The following is a 27,840-nucleotide window of genomic DNA, read 5'->3' as shown; positions in this document are numbered from 1 at the left end:
AATCGTCTTTTCCTGAATATTTATATACGTGTATTTTTTTTTTGTGCACATTATTTTTAGCTATGTAGTTGTGCGGACAATCCTCGATCATTTCAAGAAACAAGCTGACGATAACATATCCATAGTCATTTTCTCCTCAGCGTGATTGCATAATACGAATGATTTATTCAAAGAAACTTCTGAGTTGAAAAATATTCGTATTAGTCTAATTGGCAGCGTGCTAGAAGCGGATAAAGGATTGGAATTGATGGAGGTGAAGGGGAAAAGATTTGAAGGGAAGGTGGCCATAGTCACTGCTTCTACTCAAGGCATCGGCTTCAGCATAGCTGAGCGCCTCGGCTTGGAGGGCGCCGCCGTTGTTATCTCTTCCCGCCGGCAAGTACGCATCTTTGACACTGATGCACGCCGCCCCCTCAATTATCCATTTTCTTTGTTCGTGTCTCTGTCTTGTCTTGAATTTTGGTTTGTTGGACTCATTCGAGATCAATATTTAAGTTCTAAAAGTTTAATCTTTCATTGGTGATGTTGGTGAAAATCGCAGTACCTGATGGGAGATCAGATCTGAGTAGGCGAATGACCCGTCGAGAGATTGAATCTCGTTTTGGGGGCTCGGGTTGGACTGTCGGATCTGAAAACACGAACATGAACGTTAAATAGGAGCCGAAAGGTTTTTCCATTGTAACCCTCCCACGTTCAAGTCTGATAATAGGAAAATAGAGAGAGCATTGTGTGCGCTCAATATGAGTAAATATTTTTTAGGAAAAAGTTAGTGTGTGAATAGAGTTCTTTTGACAGCTAAAACTCTAATATTTGTGGAATCTTAAATATGTTGGAATCCTTCTTTTGTTAGACTCTAGATTCTTAGAATCTTAGATAAGGATTACGTATTGAGGCATGAGCTCGTCTGTCGTGAAGTGAACCAGTTCAAGCTTTTTAGGGGAGCTCGACTTGGGAGCTTGGCAAAGACTTTCTCAATGAATGTGATAATATGTACCGTGAGTACGAATAAAACCTCACCTGGGAGGTCGGCAACGTCTTGTTAAATCGATAAAATCATGATATAAGAGGTCAGCTGGGATGAGCTCCCGGATGACCTAGCATAAGGTGTCTTAGATGACCTGATGGATTTGGGCGAATGAGATGACCTCCTAGTGTACTTTGGCCATTAGGGTGACCTCCCGGGGTTTCCTGGATATTGGGTCCGACTTCTCCCGGGCTGTCGAGTGGGCGGAACCTATCTCCTGGGGTATCAACGGGTTTCTAAGATCTTGTTTTTTACTGTTCCTTTTTACCGTGTCGTGTGCTTTGATGAGTTATGCAAAAGTGATTTTGTAGAAAAATGTGGATGAAGCAGTAGAAAAGCTAAAGGGTAAAGGGATTGAAACTCTGGGGCTAGCATGCCATGTCTCAAATGCACAACAAAGAAAAGATCTGATAGAGAAGACCATTCAGGTAATTTTATTGGAAAATTTGTTCTTTTACCACCTTTTATTTATTCATATTCTGTGTACTTTTTATAGTGATCGATTGTTGATGGTCTCCATCCTTCAAACTATTGGGTTGGCTATTTGATCACTGGTTTCTATTGGTTGGATAAAATAAATGATGAATATTTTGATCAAAAATCCTGTCACACGAACCCAATTTTTCAGAAATCATACCATTGTGTTGTGAAGGATGGTTGTGATGCCCAGAAAAGAGAGAAAATACAATGAAAAACTGCAATATGCACCTCTGCTCCTGGTTCATATCCAATTGAAAATGAAAATAGTATGCTTGTTCAACACTAATGGAGTAAAAGATAAAGCCAATAATGTTTTACATACATTTAACGAGATCTAAATTCGCCGTTCATTTTAAATCTGAAGTCTGTTTTCACAGAAATAGATGAACCCGACTGATAACCTTTACATAATAAGCTTTTTCTAAGCATACATTACAAGATGTAGATGAGATGCCATAAAAATTTAGAAGGTATGTGAATTCAGTGCCGCCGGTGATGTTTCCATTTCCAGGCAGTGTGGCTGTAACCATTAATTTCTTAGTGGTTGAGATTGTACTTTTTTGGGTGAATGGCAAGTTCTCAATCTCATTATGTATGCAATTTCCGATGAGCCTTAGTTGATATCTTTGTTCCCCATACTAGAATACTGTCAACCAGGAAACATGTTAACTATGTTCTCATGGAATGTAACATTATTAGGGTCTTTTTCATTGTATAATGCTTGGGTATACAGATTAATCATGTCAAAATCAGAATAAATATAATAATCATTAATCGAAGAAAGGGCCTTCCATGAGAGAATTTCAACCAGACCAACGGTTGGCTTGATAACAGATTTGTTCATTATCTTTCATTATTCCTTCATCATATGCTGACGAGTAGGTTAAGGATGGAATTATGGTGTCATAAAAATTGAATAGGGTGCTGCAAACAGATGATCTTTTTCCACTTTTCTTTCCTATGATATCCTAGTCTTTAATTTTCTCTTGAAACCTTATCTTAAAACTCTCAATTTTTATACCTCTGATTTTTTTTAATTGCTTTGCTTGCAGAAATATGGTAAAATAGATGTAATTGTATCCAATGCTGCTGCCAATCCTTCTGTTGATGGAATCTTGGAAACCAAAGAGTCAGTTCTTGATAAATTATGGGAAATCAATGTGAAAGCAACTATACTTCTTCTGCAAGTACGTCAATTTGAATTATGGCATATGTAACACCACATCATCTATTGAATAAAACAATAGTTTGAGCAAATTATATGCCGGCCTAGGAAAAATGTGCCCCGCAATTGGATATCCAATTTTCGATGAAAGTTAAAATATTCGAAGAATTTTAAAAAATGTGCTTAGATGAGTTCAAGGCAAATCTAGCATCCAACGGACTCGTGGCTCATTGGCCAAGACAGTTTGAATAATGGCCTAGATGATCATATGTAAGGCAAAATTTTGATTTTCATTATTTCTCCTCATGAATAAGGCTTAATTTCGTTTTTCAAAATTTCTCCTTGTGGTCCTGTTATTATTGCAACTTTATGTTTGTGATCATCGTTAACAGGATGCAGCTCCTCACTTGAAGGAAGGCTCTTCAGTCGTATTCATTTCTTCCATAGCCGCTTTTCAACCACCTCAAGGATTGTCCATGTATGGTGTGACCAAAACAGCTCTTCTTGGGCTTACGAAGGCACCCATAATTTGGTTTTGTGTCCTTCTAGTACTTCCTTTACTTGAGATCTTATTCCTACTGAGTCTTCTTTTCAGGCACTTGCAGCTGAATTGGCCCCAAATACTCGTGTAAACTGTGTGGCACCTGGTTTTGTACCAACTTGATTTGCAGATTTTCTTACAACGGATAAGAGCAGGGTAGCCTGAATAATATTTAATACTTGAACATTTTATTAAATGTCCCTTTGACAATTTCCATTACTTTTTCGTACTGAATTCTGGTTTTTATTTAGAGAAAGACCCTCGAGGAGAGAACGTTACTCGGTAGGCTCGGGACTACACAAGATATGGCTGCAGCAGCGGCTTATTTGGCTTCTGACGATGCTTCGTATATCACTGGTGAAACGTTGGTTGTTGCTGGAGGAATGCCTTCTAGGCTCTGATTTCTCCTCCTTGTAGTTTGTCTTCCCTTTTTTTGGTTTGTTTTTCAATTTCTCCCCCTAATCGCTTCCTTCAAGAAATTGATAACCTTTCATGCATTCGATAAAGTGCTTCGGACTTTGGAGTCATAAAAAGTTAGACAATCTTATTTCTCTTTTTGGCTGTCTTTTTTCCTGTGGTGCATATGGTGAAACTAGTGTACCTTTGAGGAGACTGATCAAAATTATATTTCATTAGTTTGTGTTCTGTTTTGTTTTATGCCCATCATAGATCTTTATAAATACCTAAAGAGATGGAATGCTGTTCCCTATAGATATAACTAGAACTTGGATCGAGAAATTGATGATTTGTCTTATATCATGTCAATATTCCGATGAAATAGGATTGAAAACCAACAAAACACAACTTTGATAAGTTGTAAGACCAAAAAACAAACACGGACAACTTAGAGAACTAAATAATTATTTTTCATTTTTAACTTATCATCGTCATACATGTGATATGCTATGTTTGGAAAGCTCTAATATACGATAGTCCAAACATCAGGACTTTCTTGAAAAGTTATGAAATGATTCAAGAACATATCCGCTGATATTAGAAGTTTGCATCCACAATTGATCCAATCATCATGTTCATAACTAGATAGTTTTGACTCATTATGATCAAATGAACTTCTCGAATTGGTTACCGATTCAACAGATAGGAGAAACGAAATTTTTTTCTTACAAGCCTTCATCCAAAACACGGATAAGATCTTTCTTGCAATTATAATCTAAAATATTCTTATTGGCTACTAATAAGATCTTAAGTAAAATTATAAAAAAAAATAATACAACTTAAGCTCAATTTGGTGTGAGGTGATAGTGGAGTAGTAGGCTTTGCTTGATGAGAGCATGAAGTGGTCTACTTTTGGAAGATGTGGCTACTATATCAACTAGGAGGTGCACAAGAAAACTGGAGAGCCCGATTCCTTTGAGAAAAGCTATTCTCCGTCCACATAAGAACTCACGGGACACTCCTGAATTTTTGGCTTTGAGTTCCTATTCTTCTGCCAAACCAACTGCTTTTTCTTGTTTGCCAGATGATACGGTGAAAAGCCATGAAGCTTAAAGCATATAACTTCGAGCCTTTCTTGCAATTTTTTAATCCCTTTTCTAAAATTTTCATTCTAAAGTTTTCATGATCTCCCTTTTTTTCTTCTGCTCTCGGTTTCTTTCTGGACGTCTGTAGTTGTGTTATCTTGTTTACGTGGTTTACATGAAAACCCATAATTTTTTTTGGTTGATTTTCTCAGACACTGATGTTTCCGAATCAGTTGATGCACTTTCTGAAGTCGATTCACACAATCAGGAGGAGGATCCCTTGTGATCGTGTGCTTTGACACGTAAACCACAGAATATCAATGGCTGCATCATGTTTCAACCCGTTCCGCCTTCGGAAATCGAAGAGCAAATCCACGTCGTCGTCTTCAAGGACACAGCTGGATTACGGGAGCGTCGACATGGAGAGGAAGAGATTCGACAGTTTGGAATCGTGGTCGATGATCTTGGACTCGGAAAATGTCGAGAATTGGGAAATATCAAAGGAGGACCAAGAGGAATGGACGGCTGATCTTTCTCAGTTATTTATCGGCAACAAGTTTGCTTCTGGTGCGCACAGCAGAATTTACAGAGGAATATATAAACAGAGAGCTGTTGCTGTGAAAATGGTGAGAATCCCAACTCACAAAGAGGAGACTAGAGCTTTGCTTGAGCAGCAATTCAAGAGTGAGGTTGCCCTGCTTTCACGTTTATATCATCACAATATAGTGCAGGTTAGAATTTATGTTAGCCTTTCAAAGAATGTTGATCATGCTACGCATCATGTTCCTGATTTTAGAAGAGTTCTCTATGGAGCATATCACGATTCTTTCGATGTTGTATATATGTGTATGTATATACCGCATACTTCTTACAGTCCTATTTTGTTTTCTAAAAGTTCGTTGCTGCTTGTAAGAAGCCTCCTGTCTACTGTATCATCACCGAGTACATGTCACAAGGAACAGTAAGGATGTATCTTAACAAGAAGGAGCCATACTCCCTCTCAACCGAGACGATCCTGAGGTTAGCCCTTGATATATCTCGAGGAATGGAGTATCTACATTCCCAGGGTGTGATACACAGAGACCTCAAATCGAACAACTTACTTCTAAACGATGATATGCGCGTTAAGGTTGCAGACTTCGGCACCTCTTGTTTGGAAACACAGTCTAATGAAATGAAAGGAAACATGGGGACGTATCGTTGGATGGCACCCGAGATGATCAAGGAGAAGCCTTATACTAGGAAAGTCGATGTCTATAGTTTTGGGATTGTGCTGTGGGAACTTACGACGGCCTTGCTCCCTTTCCAAGGAATGACTCCCGTGCAAGCTGCTTTTGCTGTTGCTGATAAGGTGAAACCTCAAATTCTAATAAATACTGCCTTCTCATATCAGTACCAGAAATAGTTGTGAATGACAAATTTAAGCTTGACTGACAACTGAAAGGCAAGTCTACACAACAAGTGTATAATATGCTGACCAGATTGTTAGGCAATTGTGTGCTGTTTAAATGACTTAAATTTCCATGCAACATGATATGATCTCACAAATTTGCAGGATGAGCGACCACCATTACCAGCTAGCTGTCAGCCCGCGCTAGCGCACTTGATAAAGCGTTGTTGGGGTGCCAACCCCTCCAAACGTCCTGATTTCAGTGAAATTGTATCGACTCTGGAAAAGTACGATGAACGTGCCAAGGAGGGACTGCCACTTAACCTCAACTCTACAATAGTTAGTCGGAATGCGATTCTCAAGCGATTGGAAGGTTGTGTGTCCATGAGTTCATCCATACCCATACACGCCTGATTCCAGGGCAAAAATTTATGAACCTACTTGTAATTCAAATTTTATTGTTGTGGAACTTTGAGTGTCATATATTTCAAAATTGTAAATTTCTTTTTGATTGAAAATTCGACTGATTTTCATACGCACTCTTCGAAATTTCTTTTAGTTATTGAAGCTACTTGGACGTCTATCTTGGCTCAAACTGTTGGGAAAGATAGCCAAGTTAAATAACTTTTCGTACAGCGGAAACGTTGATTCTTTTTCCTTTAGCGATAATGTCGGATTAAAATATTTTCACGATATCAACAATGATGAAGAATTATGAAGAAAACAACACAAAGATTTTTACGTGGAAAACCCAAATTAGGGAAAAACCACGAGACCGAAGTCCAACAAAAGAAATCTCCACTATATCAATAATGGGTATAAATCGTTCCTACAACAATAGGAAATAACAACAACTCTCCCTAGAACAACTTAAGGGACACCAAGAACTTCAAGAATAATTATTCTTGGATGACACACACTCAATCTCACTTTCAAAGTGGAACTCACACAATTCTAATCATATAGAAAATTCTTTCTGATGTGGAAGATCGGACATTGCCGCAACCACAGAGCATACTAAAATTTATCTAAATGACTAGGCTATACAACACTCAAAGCTTGTGTTTTTGCTTGTCTTGGGATGGATTGAATGGATGCAAATGTATGGTATTTATAGGAAAAATTTTGGGTTTGGTGAAGTGTGAATGATGGATGCATTTTCAAAGTTTGGTAGCCTAACTTTGAACCAAACTTTGAAAAATGGTTTGAACAAAAATAAGGCTTGAATTTTCAACAATTCTCCCCCTCAAGCTTCATTTTGTAGATTCAAACAGACCTGCCACATTTCTACAGTTTTCCAGCTTTTCTTTGGACAATGACTTCGTAAACATATCAGAACCATTATCATCGGTATGTATCTTCTCAAGATGTAACAATTTCTCGTTCAACGCATCTCGGATCCAATGATACCTTACATCAATATGCTTTGACCTTGAGTGTAAACTGGAGTTCTTACTCAGATGAATTGCACTCTGACTATCACAGTAGAGCGTAAATTTGTCTTGTCTCAAACCTAACTCTTGTAGAAACTTCTTCAACCATAGTAGTTCTTTACATGCTTCAGTTGTGGCTATGTACTCGGCTTCTGTTGTGGACAATGCCACGCACTTTTGAAGTTTTGATTGCCATGAAACTGCTCCCCCTGCAAATGTCATCAAGTATCCGCATGTGAACTTTCTAGAATCAACATCACCAGCCATATCTGCATCAGTATAACCTTCTAACACAGTTTGACTAGTTCCGAATCTCAAACAAAGCCTAGAAGTACCTCTCAGATATCGGAATATCCATTTCACTGCCGACCAGTGATCTTTGCCAGGATTCGAGAGAAATCGACTTACCATCCCAACTGCGTGAGCAATGTCAGGTCTCGTACATACCATCGCATACATCAAACTGCCAACTGCTGAAGCATAAGGAGCCCTTTTCCATTTCTTTCTTTTCTTCTTCACTTGTGGGACATTGAATGGAACTTAATTTGAAATGACCTGCAAGTGGAGTACCAACAGCCTTTGCTTTATCCATTTTGAATCTTTCAAGAACTTTCTCAATATATTGTTCTTGAGATAACCATAGTTTCTTATTGGCCATATCCCTAGAGATCTTCATTCCAAGAATCTGTTTTGCTGGTCCTAAGTCTTTCATTGCAAAAGACTTGTTAAGCTCCCCCTTAAGCTTTTCTATCTTGCTTGGATCATGACCGATGATCAACATATCATCAACATACAACAATAATATGATGATATCATTCTGATCATATTTCTTAACAAATACACAATGATCAGAATTGGTTCTGCTGTACCCATGATTCATCATGAATGTATCAAACTTCTTGTACCACTGTCTTGGAGCTTGCTTCAACCCGTACAAACTTTTGTTTAGTCGACACACCATATCTTCTTTGCCTTTAACTATGAATCCTTCAGGTTGCTCCATATATATTTCTTCATCTAGATCACCATGAAGAAATGCAGTCTTAACATCGAGTTGTTCTATTTCCAGATCCATACTAGCTGCAAGTCCCAGAACAACTTTGATAGAGGACATCTTCACCACTGGTGAGAAAATTTCATCAAAATCAACACCTTTCTTCTGGCTGAAACCCTTCACAACTAGCCTCGCTTTGTACCTTAGCTGTGATTTATTTTCTTCAGTTTTCAACCTGTAAACCCATTTATTTTTGAGTGCTTTCTTACCTTTTGGTACCTTTACTAAGGTGTAGGTGTGATTTTCATGAAGCGATTGCATCTCTTCTTTCATTGCTTCGATCCACTTATCTTTTTGTGTACTTGATACAGCTTCTTTGAAACTCTCTGGTTCTCCGCCATCAGTGATCATCACATACTCATGTCGGTTGTATCTAGTAGAAGGTATTCTTTGTCTGGTGGACCTTCTGATCTCTGTTTCTGAAGGTGGAGTTGAAGAGTTGTCTTGAGCATCTATTGGCTCAACTATCTCGTCATGCTCAGTTTGTGTTTCTCCCCCGTGACCCTGAATTGTGGGGAAATAAAGTAGATCTAAATTTACAGGAATTTCTGAATTGGATGATTGTGATTGTTTGTTGTGTTCCACATCAGAACCAACTTCATCTTCGAGGAATACAATATCTCGGCTTCTAACAATCTTTTGATTCAATGGATCCCATAATCTGTATCCGAACTCTTCATGGCCATAACCCAAAAATATGCACTTTTTGGATTTGTCATCAAGTTTGGATCTTTCATCTTTTGGTATATGAACAAAGGCTTTGCAACCAAACACTCTCAAGTGTTTGTATGAGACATCTTTCCCTGTCCAAACTTTGTTAGGAACATCACCATCTAACGCAGCTGATGGAGAAAGGTTGATCAAATCAATTGCAGTTCTCATAGCTTCGCCCCAAAAGAAATTGGGCAATTTGGAGTGTGATAACATGCACTTTATCCTTTCACAAATTGTCCTATTCATTCTTTCAGCTAGACCATTGTGCTGAGGGGTTTTTGGAACACTTTTCTCGAGCCTGATTCCATGAGTTATACAGTACTGCTCAAACGGACCCCTGTATTCACCACCATTGTCAGAACGAATACACTTCAGTTTCTTTCCTGTTTCTCTTTCAACTTTTGCGTGAAAATGCTTAAAGACCTCAAGGACATGATCTTTAGATTTCAGCGCAAAGCACCAGATCTTTCGTGAGAAATCATCAATAAAGGTGAAAAAATACAACGCACCACCGAGAGTTCTGTCTTTCATGTAACACAAATCTGTGTGTACTAACTCCAAGCATTGAGTTTTTCTTGATGAAGAAAAACTTTGAAATGCAACTCTGTGTTGTTTTCCGGCCAAACAATCAACACAAGTTTCCAAATGCATACCAGATACTTCAGGAAGGTGTTTTCTCTTAGCCAAAGTTTTCATTCCCTTCTGGCTAATATGTCCAAGTCTCTTGTGTCACAACTCAATGGATGAGGTTTTTGTAGATGCATGAAACTTTCCATTTGATATTTTTGCTTGCATGAGGTAAATAGAATTTTGCTTCATACCTCTAGCAATAATAAGAGATCCTTTGGTGAGTTTCTATTTTCCTCCACCAAAGTGACTGGAACAACCATCATCATTAAGCTTGCCTGTAGACATGATGTTAAATCGAATATCTGGAACATGTCGAACATCTCTGAGAATGAGATGACACCCTGTATCTGTCTCCAAGACAATGCTCCCCATACCAACGATCTCAGTCAAACCTTGATTGGCCATTCTAACTTTGCCAAAGTTTCCACTTGAGTAGGACGCAAACATATCTCTGTGTGGAGTAATATGATATGAAGCTCCCGAGTCAATAATCCAATCAGTTTGCTGGTATGATATACTGACACATGCATCATCACCAAGGATTATAATATCTCCATCAGATGTAACTGCAGCTGTGTTTTTCTCTTCCGACTTTGTCTCATTCCTTTGATCTCTCTTCTTTTTTCTGCATTCTCTTTCATAGTGATTTGGACCTCCACAATAATGGAACTTGAATTCTTTTCTGGTCTTGGACTTTCCTCTGGATTTGTCTCTTCCTTTATGAGGTTCTCTGGTGTAATTTCTTCCTCGATTATCAACGATTTCTGTAACTAGTGCCTTAGTTTCAGAGTTGGTTTCTTGCTCCTTTCTTCTGGACTCTTCATTTCAGGAGCAGAATTACTGAGCGACACCACAAGAGTATCCCAACTATCTGGCAAGGAGCTCAGTAATAATAGTGCCGTAACTTCGTCATCCAGGCTAATCTTCATGGTGATAGATTGTTGATTAGACCCTGGTAAGCATTCAGATGCTTTGTCATATTTGCATTTTCTTTGTATCGCAGTCGTGCAAGATTTCTGATAATCGAAGTTTTGTTCAAGGCATTCTTTCTCTAAAACATAGATTCAATTTTTGTCCACAGAGCATCAGCTTTATTCTCGTTCGCGAAGTGATGAAAGATAATGTGTTCGATAAAACGTCGTATGAAACCGACAGCTTTTCGATGCAGTATAGTCCATTCTTCGTTTGATAGGTTTTCTGGCTTGGCACTATCACCACTCAATGGCAAATACAGATCTTTGCAATATAGCAGGTCCAACATGCTTGCCTTCCATATGGAATAATTTGATCCGTTGAGTTTAAACATCCTTCCAATGGATTCTTTCATGTATCCTAACGTGTCTCTGATACCACTTGTTGGGAAAGATAGCCAAGTTAAATAACTTTTCGTACAGCGGAAACGTTGATTCTTTTCCCTTTAGCGATAATGTCGGATCAAAATATTTTCACGATATCAACAATGATGAAGAATTATGAAGAAAACGACACAAGGATTTTTACGTGGAAAACCCAAATTAGGGAAAAACCACGAGACCGAAGCCCAACAAAAGAAATCTCCACTATATCAATAATGGGTACAAATCGTTCCTACAACAATAGGAGATAACAACAACTCTCCCTAGAACAACTTAGGGGACACCAAGAACTTCAAGAATAATTATTTTTGGATGACACACACTCAATCTCACTTTCAAAGTGGAACTCACACAATTCTAATCATATAGAAAATTTTTTCTGATGTGGAAGATCGGACATTGCCGCAACCACAGAGCATACTAAAATTTATCTAAATGACTAGGCTATACAACACTCAAATGCTTGCGTTTTTGCTTGTCTTGGGATGGATTGAATGGATGCAAATGTATGGTATTTATAGGAAAAATTTTGGGTTTGGTGAAGTGTGAATGATGGATGCATTTTCAAAGTTTGGTAGCCTAACTTTGAACCAAACTTTGAAAAATGGTTTGAACAAAAATAAGGCTTGAATTTTCAACACAAACTCCAGTGCTTTTAATAATGTTCCACTCCCCACATAAGTACTTTACCTTGAAAGATATATACAACACATTGTTTAAAATAAATATATAAATGAAAGTGGATCTGAGCGACCTTCACGCTAGCAGATGGGTAAAGAGCCAAATTCTGGCTAGCAGGTGGCCAGTACACGATCAAATTCACTTCCGTTCGTCATCAAACCAGGGTCGTGCTTATTAAGAGGCAAATGAGTCCAATGACTCATGCCCATCTCTTTTTTTGGGCCCAAAATTTTTTAAAAAAATTATTATATATAATACTAGTTACTAGATAGCTCTAAACCAAGTATTTAATCAATAGAACTTGCTTAGCCTGTTATCGATTTATTCCTCAATCTTCCCCAATATTCATCTGCAGACAAGCCTTAATCGACTCCATTCATTGCGTCGTCTCTAGGTTTGATTGAAAGACTCGTGATGAGTTGTAAGTCTATTTTCTCATATTTTCTTTGTTCGGGCTTCTAATTTTTATTGTAGTTTTTTACTTTCTTCGGGGCTTTATGTGGTATCTATAATCTACGCTTTTGATTGAAATTTTGGTGGATGTAATGCTTATCCGGCTTTCAATGTGTAGTGTATTTTCTGTTTTAATTCAAAGTGTTTTTTTCTCGAAATTTTGGTCACGAGTCTTTCTCAGACTCTTTTGTCTTTGTTTGCTCATGTTTTCTGTTTCGCCCCACGTATGACAAGTTCTCTTTCTTCGTACGAGCTATTTGTCTGCCTCGGTATTTACTTTCCTTGTAGTTTCTATCTGTATATGAAAAAAGTTAATGTGGATAATCTATTTTCGGAGTTGACATTCTTGAGGTGTTCATTACCAAGAGAAGCAAAATCGGCCATTGACGTAGTGAATTACTTGAAGAAAATGGATGGGTGTTTCCCAAATGCTCATATTGCTTATAAAATCTTGTTGACTGTCCCGGTCACAGTAGCAAGTGCAGAGCGAAGTTTCTCAAAGTTAAAGCTCATCAAAACTTTTCTCTAATCAACTTGGCTATGTTATCGATTGAGAAAGAAATTACTGAACAACTTGATTATACAAACTTGATTAGTATTTTTAGCTCTAAAACTGTTAAGCGGGTTATTTTTTAGTGATCATTTTGGACATGTTTGATATTTTTATTCATTTAGTTTTTTATATTGTCTTTGACGTATTGATTTAATTTGAAAAATTGCTATAGAACTAAAAAAAATATGAACACACATTATGATTCAAAGGCCTGTTTTTAAAAGTTAGACTCAGGCCCAAATATTGTTAGGATCGGCCCTGCATCAAACGCGGAACATATAAGTTTCAAATCAACCATTATTTCATCAACAAAAATTTCGCGGGGTTAGTCGCCCAGGACACAGGAGAAGTGTAGAATTGTTTCAAGACTTTGTCATCCACTGCTACTAAATCACCACCTCCCCACCTCCTCAAGTTAAACTAGTGCTTGTCATTGCACCAAAGCATGAGTGTTTTTTTATCCATTGAGCAAAAACCCAAAGGGAGAATCACATTGCAGGCCACAGGAGAAGTGAACGGGCATACTAATGTGAAAGAGATGCATACCTTCCACTTAAAGGCACATTTTTTTAGCACACATCATTGCATTAGATTTCCATGAATACCGATGCCTAAACGTACGCAGAGGAAAGTTAAAACCCAATTTATTTAATACAATTGTAGAAAACAGTATTACATGGATTGCTTAAAATTATCATGGGATGATTGGTTAAAAGTACGTGATAGTGAATAATTTTTTCCTTGTTTTTGACATTGATAGTGATGAGATTTTGAAGTAATCAAGACAATAAAAAATGGACTAGTTACTTTTCCAATTTACATTGTTTAGGGCCAAAACCATTTTGTAGTTCAAATTATGAATTTTAGACACATTTCGTCACATCCCTCTTGGTACCCATGATCATTTACTCACTCACAGAACTCTCCACCCCCGACGGTACATTTCGTTTCCCACAAATCTCGAACCCAAGATCTTCAGGACAAATACTTGTATTAAAGAAACTTGATACCAATTGAAATATCTTTGATCCAAGTACTTATCTTATAGGTCTTGAGTTCGAGACTTGAGAGCAAAAACTCCACTATCAGGGGTAGAGAGTTATGTGAATAAGTGATCATGATCTACCACGAGAGATGCGATGACTTGGCAAAAGCATGACCCAAAAAGAGTAGTGACCATGGTCCTTACAAATTGCACGACAAAAGTGAATACAAAGGTGCGATTACTGATTAGCACAAGGAATAAAACTGTACATGAACAACTAACTAGCAGTTTTTTCTGTAATCGAATGCACACTTTGATCCGAGGAGTATATGTTTTAACAGAAGAAACGATTGGACACAAAACTAGACGTTGACAAAGATCGTCCCGATAGATGTCACCGAGTCTCAAGATCGCCAAATTCTTGTGTCCGCCCGGACCATAGCAAGTCCACCTCCTTGTTGAGATATCTGATTTGTGTGAAATCAACCGGGGCTGCAATTCATCATTGCTGACTTTCTCTTTAACCACTCAAACTGGATTCACCTGTCCCATGTGTATCTATAAAAGTAAAAACAGGACCAGGATTGCTGGCATAATACTTGACAGAACTGAGTGAGCTTTCCAATTTTTATCCAAGTATCTGAATCTTATCCTATCCTGCATTTGAAACCACAAAAATTTCAATGAAGTAAAATACAGAACGCATGGGTGAAACAAAAGTTTCAGCAGATATCACCACTAGATTGTTCATACAAGCATTGATCAAATTATATTTATCCTCATGTAACAGGCTCAAAATTTAACAATCAGGTAACAAATTATATTTATCCTCGTGTACTGTAACCAACTATATTGCTGATATTGGTTTGCGCGTGAAGGGAACTAGAGAATGCACCTAACACCTCATACCCGATCTCACATTCCACATAACTCTACAGTTACCTTAATAGCAATACAAGAACACATAATGCAAATGATCCATGTCAGGACCATTGTAAGAAAATAATTCTCTACCTTTTCTGCTTGATCCAGGCAATCCGCATCAACTGCGGTAAGAAAGAGTTACTTGTACCTTTATCACTTGATCCACTTCGTTTGCTTTCTTCGTTAGTTCTTCGTATTTATTTTTCCTCTCATTACCACAATTTTTCTTATAGCACCAACTTGAATCCCTCTGACAAGAAATCATCCCTGAAACGAAAGCCGTATCATTCCCACTCAATAAAGTCAAACGGGTTGTGTCTCATAGTTTGTTTGATCAGTCAAATTTACATGGTTGTTAATCGTTATGGTGAAAAATGGACAATTCTCCATACTAATGACAGGCACGTCGTGTATACTGTGTAGAATAAATTTTATAAACCAAATCGAAAAAAATTCAATATATATGTTTCTTCGAAAAAAAAATACTCCCAACATTTCAAAAATATCAATTGGGAGAGGAACTGATTGCTTCCTAACGAGGTCAAATCAAAGAAACTAGTTTTCTTTTGTTTGAGTTGAGCAAGAGTTTATACTGGGTCTCGAACCTGATACCTATTTGGTTCGATAACTTGAAGTCATAGCAAGAAACCTTTATTTTTAAAGGAGGAAAAAAGGAAAGACGAGTGTCAGCTGATTCAAGTTCTTGATATGGCCCAAAATCATTATTATTTGATAAAATGACAAAGTCTTCGTCAACTAGAGACAAGAGAGAATGCCTTAGCAGTATATAAACAGTGTAATGCTCATAAACACAGCCCCGTTACCTTTTATTCAGGCATTTTTTTCCCTTCTTTTTCTCTGTTCCCAGTTTCTTGACTTGTCCTGGGACATCGAACCCCACAAGACTCTCAACACAAACCTCAGCATAAAACATGAAAGGCAAACCCTCGACGGAGACATTTTCAACAGTTTTCTTCTTTAAATCATACCAAGCAAGATCTTTATCATCACAATTCAAAAGAATCCGTTCCCCATCAGTTGAGAAGACCAAAGGCTTCACATAATCATCCCTCTCAATTAAAGGTGGTCTAATTGATAGCAGTTTAGTCCATGATTCCTTCACACCATATTTTTCCATCACCCAAATGACAACCCCATAGGTATTGGCAGAAACAATACATAGAGACCCTCCTAGCACATCCAAACTCGCATTAACACCCCTGAACCGAACCCCCTGCGGCATCATCACTTCAAAATGCTTCTCACTCTCAATATCAAAAGCCATTATTTTAATAAATTCACCAGATCTCAAGTGCTCAAGATTCTCCACCAGCGTATGCAATGCTCCATTGACGTGCACGCGCCAGATCCCTCTCAAGAAGGGCAGCGGGTAAGGGAAGTTCTCAATTGCTTTCCACGAATTCGATTTAGTACTGTAAATCTTAGCCTTAGAATAGATCCACATATGGGTTATCGAGTTCCTCACTTCCTCAACTCTGACAACCTTATAAACATCGTTCATTGAATCATAGCCAAACCCATACGCAACCTTGCAGTAAGAATCCCCAGAATTTGGCTGCTCAATAACATTAACGGGTAAAACCTTATAATATCTCGAAAAGGGGTTCCACAAAACGGGAGGCTCACTCGTCACAACCACCAAACCATTGCAAGAATTGGTGATACTGTCCACAGTTTGATAATAAAAAGGAGGCTTGATAACATGGGCCTTGTCGAGCGAATTCAAATCGACCGAATACAAAACGAGGCCTCCCAGAATCAAATTACGATTGGAACTAGAAAGCAAAGAGCGACGCAAGTGCAATTTGACGAAATCTTGACTGTCTATCTGGAAACACCACCATCTTGCAACAGCGCGAAATCGCTTGAGGGATTTGACGGGTAGGCGGCATAGTATTTCCACGATGATTTCCAAGGGAAGATTCGCCATATTTCTGTCTTCGGCACTTTCCTTTCATCAAGGGTTTTCTATAGATTCGTGGAGATGGTTGCGTCACATACCAAAATGGACATGTGGCGAAGTCTTCCATCGTATACGCGTACGCCCCGGTAATTCAACTTTTTCTCCCTTGTATGCATCCTTTTCCAAGCCCCTAATCCATTTAAGGCAATGTTGAATATGCAATAACATTGAATCTTATATGAGTTATTCAATGATGTAATAGTATTGATATTGTATGTTTCAAATGATGCGTGCCTTTTTCCATTTACGGAAAGATGTAATAATATTGATAATTTATATCAAATTAGGTAAAAATTTGTGTGAGACGGTCTCACAGATCGTATTTTGTGAAACATATATCTTATTTGGGTCATCCATGGAAAAATATTATCTTTTATAGTGAATATCGATAGATTTGACCCGTCTCACAGATAAAGATCGGTGAAATTATCTCACAGAAGACCTACTCATCAAACTATGTTCGTATGATTTAGTTAACGAAACGATGTAATGATATTGAATTTGTATGTCTTATGTAAACAATATTGAATTTTATAATGTTGCTCAGATGATGCGTGCACACTGATCAGTTCAGGAGGAGATGTAATAATATTAATCGTTAATTTTATATTATTAAATTTGAGATATTTAGAGTAATTATTTTTGGATGACAATGTCTGTTTTAATAATTATATATGTGAATAAAATGTTAAAACTTTAATGTAAGTCACATGCAGTTCAACAGATATAGTATTTGTTTATTAGTCATTAAGTTGTATGTTCAATTCCTACTCGAATCTTTTTTTTATTCTTTTCTTTTTTCTATTTATTTTTTAAATTCATATATCAAAATTGTAGTATAACCCTTCACTATTTCTTATAATTATATTTTGATCCTCATTTCAATATAAACCAAATGAATTATAAAAAAATATTGGACAAGTACACAACGCATGCGTCGATATCAAATTACGTGTGTATCACTTAGTTCACGAGATGATATATATCTTACATAGTAAACAATATCGTATGTAATATTTTCGACTCAACCATACATCAAACGGCTTATAATGAATCATACATTAGTTTTTTTATACGTCGTTGGAACTACATTGGGGATTGAATGAACCGAGGCTAATCTCTTCCGACATAGAAAATATTCGTCATCCTTTTTTTTTTGAAAAATATGAATATTAATTTTTTAATATATTGAAATTAATATTAATTTTAGAAGTCAAATTTAAATGTAAACTAGGAGGACCTCTCTCTTAATATATTTTGGACAGAAATAATGCCTATATTTCCGATATTAATTTACTCAATTATCTTTTAAAAATAGATTTTTTAGAAATATTAGTATATACTTGGTTTATTTAATTGATTTTGATTGGTTCGATTAAAATACTGCTATTTTTTTTAAAAAAATAATATTAATAAAGGAGAAATCGACCCCGTGCCCGTTGCTAAGAATGTGCGTATTGATAATTTTATTTTAAAATATTTAAAATACCGAATCAAACGAGGAATTAAAAGTAAAATAATAGTTTTATTTAGAAAAATACGAAACACGCGAAATTTGATATCCCGTGAAGGAGAAAACCTTTTGACTTTTTAGAAATATAGCTTGCAATATTATAAATTTTTTATTAAAATTTGTGGATATCATTTGTTTTCTTGTTGGTTGGACCTTCGGATATGTGTGATTGTTAGAACTTCCCAAATAAACAAGAAATAGATTTTTTAAAATAAGTTCGATTATATAAAATTTTTATCCTCAGAAATTTATTAGGCCAAAATCTAGTAGTGATTTCCTAAGCTTATATTAGCATATTTAATAAAATGTAAAAACATGTGTTGTAAAATCCAAGATTTTTGTATAATCGTGATAATATTTTGTAATTTAATGGTACTAGGATTTGCGCAATCTTCGGGTATCTATATCATTATAATATGTAAGATTTGCAAGATTATCTATAGTTAGTGGATAATTATATCGTGCACAATATTTTTGGAGCTCGAAATTTAAGATAATATTGTGTATATATTTTGAATTTGTGATAAATAAATAGATCACGATCTAAGGAATTAAATAAAGAATATTTGGATATGAACATGTAAAGTTTTGGATATAAATTCAAAGTTGGAAAGATTTTTTACCAGATTTGATATGATATTGATACCAGATAAAAGATATAAGATTTGATATGATAATTATCCTTGATTTAAAGTTTGATTCAAATTCCAAACACAAAGATAAAACACGATCAGGATAGCAGCCAACCCCTATAAATAGGAGGACCCTCCCATTCAAATTTTACACCTCAATTTTCGAATTTCTCTCTATTATTTTCGAAATTTCCTCCAAAAAATTCTGCACGAGTCATCAAAATTCTGTCCAAGTTCAGAAATTCGTTTCTCTCGCTCGGATAGACTGAATCCGATCTCCACCGTTCAGAATATGTTTCTATATGTTTTGAATAACATATCCAAATTTCGGCCAAATCCAATGGTTAATTTTTTGTTTATAGTCTTCGTAAGAAAACTGCTCAGATTTTAGGCGAGAAACAGCATACCTACGATTTTTCATCCATAAGCAGGTTAAAGAAACTTCTGAACTCGATCTTCACCGTTCGTAATTTAAGTAACATACTTATGAACATACTATAAAAGTTTGAGCCCGATCCAACGGTTCAAATAGGTGCAAGGAATTTTACAAGACGGCTGATTTTTCGATAGATGTGCTGTTGCGTTTTCGAAGCATGATTCTTCTATGGGTTCCGAGTTCTTCATGTTTTCTTCCAGTCTAAGATAAGTGGGCTTGTTTTAAAATATGTTGCGTAGGAATTATTTCGTTTTCGAAAGTTTCGGTCGAGCACCGTCCTTCTGTCTCTACATTTTTTATGAAATTTGGTACGTTACGTGTTGGCACTGTGAGGATTCACTGAAAATGGGTGGGAATCCCAACATATGGCCCTTCACGGTGGGATAGAACCGTTTTATAGCCTCGCCTCCTTAGAGGATTAAAAATTAGGGACTGATATCGGTAAATCATAGAAGGTGGAAGAATCGCAGTGCTATTATGATATGAATATGATGTTACGTTATGAAAATCATGATGTGTTTATGTGTTATTTTCGAAAATGGTGTAAATATTTTTATGTTGTGCTCGAACGGCCCCCACTTGCTGAGTGACGACAATATCACTCACCCCTTACTCTACCATCCCAGATAAATCAGAAAAGAAAATCGAGGAAGATGAACAAGACCAGTTTTGGGGTTGATAATAAGATGATTCAAGAAGTTTATTTTTGTTTTGACTTAGTAAGTTGTAAACGCTTCCGCATATTTTTTTTATCATTTTAAGAATCTACGTTGTAAAGATAATCTTTTGATTGATTATGAGTAATAAACTGGTTTTTGGTTTATACTGTACTACGAGACTTGTTGTTTTCAATTGTGTGGTTGTAAAACAACGCCGGTGTCGACTAACCAGGTCGCGGGGCGTGACATGTGTGATACGGTTTCACGGGTCGTATTTTGTGAGACAGATCTCTTATATAGGTCACCCATAAAAAATATTATTTTTATGTTAAGAGTATTACTTTTTATTGTGAATATCGGTAGGGTTGACGTATCTCACAGATAAAGATTCGTGAGACCGTCTCATAAAAGACATACTCTTAAAAACATCGACATATCTACAGTCCAATGCGATAACTCGGGTTCGAAGATTTATCTCATGCACATGTTTTCGTTTTAAAAAATTCGATATACTGGTGTATGTATGTATACCTTGTGATTGCATCAGTGGTCTCATATTTTGTTCGTGAGCATAGATAGGCAAATAGACAAATATTGTAGTTCATTATATAGCTCTTTTTGTTTTTCCCTCTCCCTCATCTTTTGTGTGGGTGAATGACGAGTTTCCCTTGTGACTTGTAGAAAATGATAACAATCGATAAAAAATTTCGAGTTTGTCGTTAAAACAAAATTTATTTATTGTTTAATATAAATTTGTGAGCATTCCCATTCATCAGATATGGGATACGCACGCGAGGTCATCCATCTTGAAAATAAATGGATTTTGTAAACTTTATGATACGTCTCACAAAATACGATCCGTGAGATCCTCTCATACAAGTTTTTGTCCGAGAAATAATTATTACACCCATATACATGCATTCTCAATAATGCTTTTAATCCTAGATAATAATAATACATTTTTAAAATTACAATATTCTATTTATATAGCTTATGTTTGCTATTATTTGATGTACACGTTTATGTAATTGTTAACGAAGTTCAGTAACCGAAGTCTGGATTGTCGTATTTCAAAATGCATTTATTTTTAGGAAAATTGGTGTGCATAAACATAAAGATGTCAATTGGGTGAGTATGAGGCGGATTTGGCTAAACCCAAGACCCTCCCCATGAAAAAAACTTTGACCCATTACCCGCCCCATCCCGGTTAAATATTCTTCGGACCCACCCCACCTTGAATACGAAACGGGGCCGGGTAGACCCGTGAGACCCGAATTTTTTTAAAATAAAAAAGTAATCTTTTTTCTCACATGACTGAATTATGAAACAGACAAGCCTCTAAATACAACATTGTGGAAAATTAATTCATGTCTTCGACCATACTTAATAATAACAAACTAAGTATTTTCACGACATAAAGAATTACATAAATAAGAGTTACTAGCTCTCCAAAAAAATCTTGACATCCCCGAAAATAAGTCATAACATAATTTAAACATATCAAAATAAAATTAGCGAGTAGACAATATTTTAGACACGTTTTTCGGGATCATTTTCCTCTTCATCAAGAATGGTGAGACAAGTTGGTAAACTACTTGAAGAATTGACTACAAAATTAAATAAAGAAAGTACATTGAAAAATAAAACTGTAATTTCAAATTGTAAAAAAATGTAAATTAAAAAGAGAAAGTACAGTAAAAAAATTAAAATGAAAGTACAATAACAAAATAAAATTTTGATTTATTTACCTTTCACTTCACCCCACAACCATCTTTGCGAGCACATCAATGCCTCCAAAGTCGTTGGATTAAGTCTACTAAGATGAGGACCAACTATTTTTCCACTATTGCTAAAAGCAGATTCAAATGCAACAGTTGACATAGGAATAGCTAAGACCGTTATGGTTCAGGTGAGTTACTAAAAAAATGAAAATTAATAAAACTAAAACCTTAGTGTATTTATATCCACATATATGGGGCGGGTATTATAAGACCCATGACCCGTCTCATATCCGGACGGGTCTGAAACACTCGTCCCATGACCCATTTAGTATGCCCAAACCCATCCTATACACGCGTGTCCATTGCGGGTCTGGGTAAAACCCGGACCCATTGACATCCCTACATAAATGTGTTGAATCTAAAAAAAAACTTTTGTGAAACGGTCGTATAGATCAATTTTATGAGACATATATTCTATTTGGTTTCTGATATAATTTTTCTCTTACAAAATAAAATTTTAAGGAAAAATTCTAGGTATATAAATTAACTTTATTCAAATTACAATTGACTTTATTGTCCCAATTACTCGATCACATTACAAGTAAGTGTGAATTGCTAATATGCGATTTTTGAGTAAAATAATATTCCTTGGAATTATCTAAATCTTGTATATGGTATACAAACAACATATGACTTTCGAATTGGCGAATTTCAAACGATATTTTAGAATATTGATTTATGTAATTGAAAAAATCCGTAACATTGATTTAAAAAATATTATTAACCAATTATTTATTTTTATTATGCATTTATTTATTTATTATTATCATTTGATTATTAACTTGTAATTTCATATATTATTATTATTATCACCGTCGTATCAAAAAGCATGGATCCAAATGTCACATTAACACATTCAATAACTCACGTTCATTGTAACATTAAAACTCATTATTTATGAGTCTTATTGTCTACTTATCCATATTTATTTTTATCTTACATAAATAAATACATTTCAATTTTATTTACACAATTTAATTGATTATTACTTAAAACAAATATTATTATTATTTTAAAATATATTTATTAATTAAAATTAATTTATCCTATTTTACGAATGTAATTTATGTAAAATTAAAATTTTATTATTAATTTGAAATGTAGGAGCACAACATAGGAAAAAAATCACACTTGCATAAAATTAAAAATAAACTGTCCAAAACATGTAAAATATTAATTCAAGTATTGTTGTTGTATTATGCTCAAATTTGCTCAACTAAGTCGATATGAAGTTGATGATGCACTTGACTGTCACGTAATTCAGAATTTGTCCAAAGATAATCATGAAATCCTCGTTTTGAACCTTTGACGGGTTGTACGATTGTCTTCTTTATTTAGGTCTACATCTAGACTCGTATCTTGGTTGGATGAGGTTTTTCTTTGCCCCCGACTCAGAGGTCCTCGCCTTCTTCATGCTAACAAGATGATCAACGGACTATAGAATAAACATTAATGGACGACCTTTTACGATTCTCGACACTTGCTCGATATTAAATATAATGATATATATATATTATCATCATTATTATTAGTGCCAATATTTATTATTATAAATATATGTATTTATAAATATAAGTATTTATTATTATTATATTATAAATTGAATAAATATTTTTTAAAAATAAAAGAATTGAAATTAAGAATGACTATACCCATCCGAAATGGACATGAGACATTCTCATTACAATAAATATTTCATTCTACTCGATGTACGAATGCTCGTTATTACATCATTATTTAGTATTCTGATGGATATATTTTATTATAAATTTTTTATTTATATTAACGACAGATATATAGGAAAATTAAATTTTATATTTAATTTAAAAATGTATTTCGGTAATCCAGCAAACATAGGATACAAAACATTATGATGGGTTGACCAATTAATAAAGGGGAAATCATATTATTATTTCAATCAAATTATTTCCCAAATCTCTCCAAATCACGTTCAAAAAAAATATTTTAAATCTCGTTATTGATTTCACGAGTCTAATTCATGCCCAAACTTTATTCACCCACAATAAATAAGCTCCCTATAAATAGCGAATTAAGCGATGCACATACCACCAAACCAATAAATTACAAACTTTGATTTATTAGCTCCAAGAATGGCTAACAAGTCGGTCTCATTGATTTTGGTTCTCTGCTTCGTATTCGTCTCCGCTTATGCACGTCCCTCCACCAACATGCTCCGAGGCCTAAAACCCGTACCTACCCAAGCCCCGAGTTCTAAGGACCCGGGCTCTCACGTCAACGTCGCTTTAGACCCTAAGGATCCCAAGGTTGTAGAACTTGGAAAGTTTTCTATCGATGAAGAAAACAAGAAAGCCGAATCCAAGTTGAACTTTGGTGGTGTTCACAAGGCTGTGTACGGCAGACATGGCGATGCGCAAATGTACGCACTTGTTATCGGTGCAATATCGGACGCCACCGGCTCCGACGAGTACTATGCGTACGTGTCGGTCGACCACGATTCTAAAGAACTCGTTGCCTTCATTAAAAAAAATTAAATTGATACATTATTATTGAATAATGTAATATGCACGAAGCCTGGCATTAGTTTTTTTTAATGTAAAATTCGTGCAAATAATAATTATGCAGTAATTATACAATATAATATATATAAAATGTGTTTCTGTTAAATTAGTGCATTTCATATTTGTTTAGTTGCCTAATTAATTCTTTTTTCTGATCATATTTGTTTAGTTGTCTAACTAATTCTTTTTTCTGATTATATATTAATGTGTGTGATTATTTTATTATTGAGTAGGTTTCTTGTGAGACGGTCTCACGAATCTTTATCTGTGAGACGGGTCAATCCTACCGATATTCACGAAAAAAAGTAATATTTTTTAATGGATAACTCAAATAAGAGATCTGTCTCATAAAATACGACCCATGAGACCGTCTCACACAAGTTTTTGTCTTTATTATTTGGTTGGCCGCTCAACACGCTTGAGAAACAAGGAAACTGAAAAAAAATGTATATTTTAACAAATATGTAATTTGTTGGAATAATTTTTTAGGTAATTGTCCTCCCCAGAGATCAATACATTTGGAAAAAAAAAAGTGGTTGTTTCACTTAAGTCTCGGTTGAAAAAGTTTGTCTTTGTGTGTATAATCTCTAAAATTATAAAAATATGATATCGATGATTTTCTTTCCTTAGAATATATTATAATCATTTCTACATCTCTTAAAAACTATTATTTTATTAAAATCTCAAAATATATTCTTGATTGCCTCAAATCTTAATTCAATGTATGACATTTTGAATTTTTTTGGATCTAATCTACCAAAACAAATAGTAAAATATACATCTTATACGGTGAGGTCATTTATCCAAATGGTCCAAACCTAGGACTGCAAGAGATTTGAGTCAATTCAAAAAATATTTTATTCATATTCAAAATTATTAAATTCGGACTAAAATCGAACATGCTCGAACTTGTTTTTAGCCGAACTTGAATTCAAATTATTTTGTCCGATAGTTAGCAAACTTTAATATTTTATTAATATATTATGATTATATACTAAACAATTTATATTTCGAAATTTTTAGTATTTATTTCGTCAGATAGTTCAAATTTCTCACAAAACATATTCCCATGCTTCAAGTCAAACTTGAACTGCTACAATTAATCAAGGAAAAAAATTAAAAAATTTAGAGTTTCGAATTGAGCTTAAACGCGAAATATATATATAGAATGTGCAGGTGCATGCAAATATAAATTCTATGCATTAATTAAAAAATTATGTCAAAGATGTTATGTTAGATTGTTTAAATATATTCATTTATATAACATATATATCTAACATAATTTTCACGATTTTCATAAAGTCCCAATAACCATTATTATCAGAATACTTCAATCTTTTCAAACTAAATAAAATCCAAAACTTGTATTTCTAAAATTGTTCAAATCGAATTTATAGCGAAAAAAAGTTTGTTCAGTTGTAAAGAAGAAGTAGCTAATTTAAGAAGAAGAAAAAAATCAGCTGATTGCATTTATTCATAACTGCTACTTTCATCAAATACTGAACAAAACTTCTATGAGAAAACGACTATAAATAGAGACGATTGAGGTCCCTAAGCACACATCTCATAAGAAATATACACCATCTATAAAGGGCGTGAAGTGTTTAGAAGATTTCAAGCGAGAGGAAAATCAGAAGAATTTCAAAAAATTTCAATGGCCGGATATAACATTCGATTTATTTCCGCATATTGATTATCATGTTTATATACGTATATAAACATGATTTTTAGAAAAAATTCTAACAAATATACGATCCAACTGCGCACACAAATTTTCACCACCCTTTAATTAACGAAAAGGTGTAAATGATACATATGACATGCAGAATATATAGGACAATTTTACCAACGAAAGAAATTGTCTAGTTTTAGGCTTCTGCACACGAATAAATTAGCAGCAAGCAAGGACTAGTATGCCAATTCCTTTGCTAAGAGAGTCGAGCAAAGACTTATTATGTATACTCCGCGTTTGTCTCGTGACACCATTGAGTTGAGCTGATTGCACGATTAGTATGTTGGATCTCGGTTTTCTCATGCCCTAAACGCAGCGGAAGTTTAAAAATTTTTGGATCTTAACATTCAAGATATTGTTTGGGCATTCGTATGATTTTATAATCAAACATTCATAGGGTGTTAGAATTATACCTTTAGTGAATTAAATCACTTGGCTCCAACTAATCCGGTATAGGCGGATCTAGCTCTTGATGAATCCCTACGAACGATCTTCAAAAACTCTTTCCTTCAATCCTTCTAATTAGATCCACGACTAGAAGATTTGTACCTCTTCTAATTTACACTAGAAAAATTAGAAAGATTTTGTGTTGGAGATCAAATATCGGGAGACGACTCAACCTTAGAATTTCTTCAAGGTGGCCGAAAATATTTAGGAGAGGAGGAGAGCCTTTATTGAAAATTACAAGGGGTGGAGGCTAGGGTTATGACTTGATTAATCCTATTTATAATTAAGTCATGCCCTAATATTTTATAATTAACATTAATGGACTTGATTAATTAATTGGGCTAGTCCAACTAGTTTTATTTAATTAATCAAAGTCCATTAAGAACTTAAATTATTTAGTATGTTGGACTTGTACTCCTATCAGCCCATTAAACATACTTCCAATTATATTTAATTTTATATTTAATATACTCAACCTTTGAGCTTAATAAATTAAATACATTATAAATTCAACATTTGAATTTATTATTTAAATTATAAATTCAACTCCTTGAATTTATATCACATCCAAAATTTAATATCTAATAAACCCAACATTTGAGTTTAATAAATTAAATTCTCAAATTTTATAAATTCAACACCTTGAATTTATTCTCTCAAAATTTTAATTATCATAAATTCAACTCCTTGAATTTATTATATAATATAAATTCAACTCCTTGAATTTATTATATAATATAAATTCAACTCCTTGAATTTATTCTCTCAACAGGAACAAACGATCCAATTCTTGTGTGACCCCTCAATGGTTCAGGGATACTGCTAGCCGTGGGTTCACAACTCTTTGTGATTCTGGACATAATCTTTTATTCGGGCTTACCCTAGTTAGCCCCATTCTTTTCATCAACAGCTTGATCAAGAATGTCAGAACTCATTTCTGATTGCACCCATCGGATCATGGTAAGAGCGTCTAGTAGCATCGCCCCATGATCCCCTAGGTATCACTGATAGTGCCTGCAAGAACCAGTCGATTATGATTAACGTACAGTACGGTCCCTTCATCTCATATATCCCGATCAAATCTGCAACCATTGGTTCATCGAGGGTTGCATATTAATAAAATAACTATGTGATAACTATAATAGTGGCATCGCGTGTACTATTTGAGAACTCTTTCTCTAATGTACATCTCATACTCTGGCCAGAGATTCCATACACCATTATTTCATCAGATCACACAGGATATCCACACC

At 35.1% G+C, this 27,840-nt stretch overlaps 2 protein-coding genes and 1 pseudogene across 4 annotated transcripts; 2 read left to right on the top strand and 1 right to left on the bottom strand.

The window, feature by feature from the left end:
• Positions 1 to 72: 72 nt before the first annotated feature.
• On the top strand, positions 73 to 3,867 carry LOC142540621 (tropinone reductase-like 3; annotated as a pseudogene).
• A 149-nt stretch (positions 3,868 to 4,016) lies between these two features.
• On the top strand, positions 4,017 to 6,583 carry LOC142540620 (serine/threonine/tyrosine-protein kinase HT1-like). Of its 2 annotated transcripts, XM_075646909.1 has the most exons (4): positions 4,017 to 4,698; positions 4,904 to 5,422; positions 5,587 to 6,042; positions 6,247 to 6,583. In XM_075646909.1, exons 2-4 carry the CDS (start codon positions 5,012 to 5,014, stop codon positions 6,493 to 6,495), a joined length of 1,116 nt encoding a protein of 371 aa, XP_075503024.1. In that variant the 5' UTR covers positions 4,017 to 4,698; positions 4,904 to 5,011; the 3' UTR covers positions 6,496 to 6,583. The 2 variants fall into 2 exon arrangements, with proteins under 2 accessions (XP_075503024.1, XP_075503023.1); XM_075646908.1 differs by having other exon boundaries at positions 4,017 to 5,422.
• Positions 6,584 to 14,160: 7,577 nt separating this feature from the next.
• On the bottom strand, positions 14,161 to 16,985 carry LOC142540619 (F-box protein CPR1-like). Of its 2 annotated transcripts, none has more exons than XM_075646906.1 (3): positions 15,688 to 16,985; positions 14,954 to 15,130; positions 14,161 to 14,596 (listed from the first exon to the last, which is right to left on the bottom strand). In XM_075646906.1, the coding sequence occupies exons 1-2, from the start codon at positions 16,812 to 16,814 to the stop codon at positions 15,091 to 15,093; spliced, it is 1,167 nt and encodes a 388-aa protein (XP_075503021.1). In that variant the 5' UTR covers positions 16,815 to 16,985; the 3' UTR covers positions 14,161 to 14,596; positions 14,954 to 15,090. The 2 variants fall into 2 exon arrangements, with proteins under 2 accessions (XP_075503021.1, XP_075503022.1); XM_075646907.1 differs by having other exon boundaries at positions 15,012 to 15,130.
• Positions 16,986 to 27,840: the final 10,855 nt, after the last annotated feature.

The sequence above is a fragment of the Primulina tabacum genome, chromosome 3 (genome assembly GCF_025594145.1).
Source record: "Primulina tabacum isolate GXHZ01 chromosome 3, ASM2559414v2, whole genome shotgun sequence".
NCBI lineage: Eukaryota > Viridiplantae > Streptophyta > Magnoliopsida > Lamiales > Gesneriaceae > Primulina > Primulina tabacum.
This window is presented reverse-complemented; position numbering and strand designations above follow the sequence as displayed.

Excerpts from the sequence above, each read along its gene's own strand:
- LOC142540619 (XM_075646906.1), bottom strand. The coding sequence starts at position 16,814 with ATGGCGAATCTTCCCTTGGAAATCATCGTGGAAATACTATGCCGCCTA. Across the intron at positions 15,131-15,687 it reads AAAAAATGCCTGAATAAAAG|GGATGATTTCTTGTCAGAGG; the intron begins GTAACGGGGCTG and ends CTTTCGTTTCAG.
- LOC142540620 (XM_075646909.1), top strand. The coding sequence starts at position 5,012 with ATGGCTGCATCATGTTTCAACCCGTTCCGCCTTCGGAAATCGAAGAGC. Across the intron at positions 5,423-5,586 it reads ATCATCACAATATAGTGCAG|TTCGTTGCTGCTTGTAAGAA; the intron begins GTTAGAATTTAT and ends GTTTTCTAAAAG. Across the intron at positions 6,043-6,246 it reads CTTTTGCTGTTGCTGATAAG|GATGAGCGACCACCATTACC; the intron begins GTGAAACCTCAA and ends ACAAATTTGCAG.